This window comes from Nothobranchius furzeri, chromosome 17 (genome assembly GCF_043380555.1).
Source record: "Nothobranchius furzeri strain GRZ-AD chromosome 17, NfurGRZ-RIMD1, whole genome shotgun sequence".
Classification (NCBI taxonomy): domain Eukaryota; kingdom Metazoa; phylum Chordata; class Actinopteri; order Cyprinodontiformes; family Nothobranchiidae; genus Nothobranchius; species Nothobranchius furzeri.
The window spans coordinates 54,043,399-54,044,996 of record NC_091757.1 but is presented as its reverse complement, the minus strand read 5'-3'; the positions used below and the strand labels follow the sequence as shown (position 1 = coordinate 54,044,996).

Genomic DNA, 1,598 nt, shown 5'->3' with positions numbered 1-1,598 from the left:
GAAAGTCAGTTTGTTTGATTTTTTTCTTGTTTTTTTTTTCCTTAAAAGAACTCAATAAAAAATAAATACAACAAGCTATTAGTATTAACAGTCACGTAATATTTAGTTCCAGTACAGTAGAAGATTCTTCTGGCCGGGCTTTCAGGGAAAACCCAGGCAGGTCTTGATTGCTGTAACACTGAGATGCTTTTCACAGTTTCCAACAGAAATGAGGCAGTCGCCTGTCCTTTTAGTCCGTGGCTCCGAGCTCTCTCGCTCAGACTCTCGAGTAATCAAGGTACTGTACAACCATCGCTCTCCTACCTCAGCCCTCCTGCGTGCTAGCTCCTCGTGTGCTTTTATTGGCATGAAAATGTGTCCAAGTCCCAACGGCCAAAGACTCAACGGGCCACCGTCTCGGATGCTACAAGGTGCCGAACGGATGAAATATTCAGGACGGGGTTCGTCTTATTTTTCCATCAGCAGCACATTCCTCCCATTTTTGTTGACAGAGCATGAGCTTGGTGACAGCAGCAACAGACAACAACCATTTTATATCTACATATTTATATAAAAAGTAAGTTTTCTTAGAAAAAAAAAGATTTTTCCACTGTACTGTACACCAAAAACATACAAACGAACAAACAAAAGCACTAAACGAGATGCCAGTTGTACAGTGTTCCCTGTTTTTACGTCCTCTTAGGAAAACTCCCTTGACGTTTGTCTGTTCACATTGGATTAACGGGCTGAAAGCTGACTATGTGCCAGAGTCACTGGACTTGACTTTTGTTGACAGTGAGACTACAGATGGTTTTGGTGGGACATCAGGCTTGAGGTGCTTGATGCCTGTTCGAGGCAGTGAGCCATACGAGATCGCTCCGGGCTGCCGTGATAGCGAAATGCCCTGTGCTGTCATTTGTATGGAGTCCACCCTCTGGGGGGCGGGTGGTGGCGTCTCCACACGGAAGCTGTGATGTCTCGCCAAATGGGAGGAGTTAGAAGAGTTGGTGTTATGCTTCTTGAGGGCAGAGGACCCAGAAACAGCAGATGCCGATCCTTTCCGGAGGCCGTACACTGACGAGTGGACCTCCAGGCGTTTGCCCATCTGTGGGACAGCAGGAGGGACGGTGAGAGAGGCCTCTCGTTGGGGCACGCGAGGTGGCAGCACCCCATCTGGATCCACCATGTGGCTCTTTCCTGCCTTGTACTCCAGCGTGGCCCCCTGGTCTTCCATGACACCATGGCTCATGCTCAGGTCACTGTGATGAGGCTGTTCCACGTACTCGTGCTGGTAGGTTTGCTGCAGGTGAGGTTGAAGTTGATGCTGATGCTGCGGCAGGGGCAAGACTACCACACTGGGAATGTGACCAGGTGAGCTTCTCAGGGGCAGGTCTGTAGAAATAACAGGGGTGACCATGGGTGGCATGTCCTTGGTACAAGCATTAATGAGGTTCTGGTTTCTTTCCCACTCACGGCTCCCTCGACTGGGTTTACGACGTGGCTGCATGGGCGTGGATTCAGGTGTTGGCAGAGCAGCGAGGTCCAGGTGGTGCTGGTCAGCTTTTATCAACATTTTCCCATTGGTAAGTCGCCCGTTGTGCATCAAAGGGGTGAGGATC

General features: G+C 49.5%; 1 protein-coding gene across 4 annotated transcripts in view; it reads right to left on the bottom strand.

The window, feature by feature from the left end:
• Window positions 1-330: 330 nt before the first annotated feature.
• sema6a (sema domain, transmembrane domain (TM), and cytoplasmic domain, (semaphorin) 6A) overlaps window positions 331-1,598 on the bottom strand; it is a 199,225-nt gene continuing 197,957 nt past the window's right edge. For all 4 annotated transcript variants that reach the window (XM_054731599.2, XM_054731598.2, XM_015972936.3 and 1 more), the window contains one exon: window positions 331-1,598. This exon is cut by the window's right edge and continues 265 nt beyond it. In XM_054731599.2, the coding sequence (XP_054587574.2) occupies window positions 737-1,598 (862 nt within the window). In that variant the 3' untranslated portion in view covers window positions 331-736.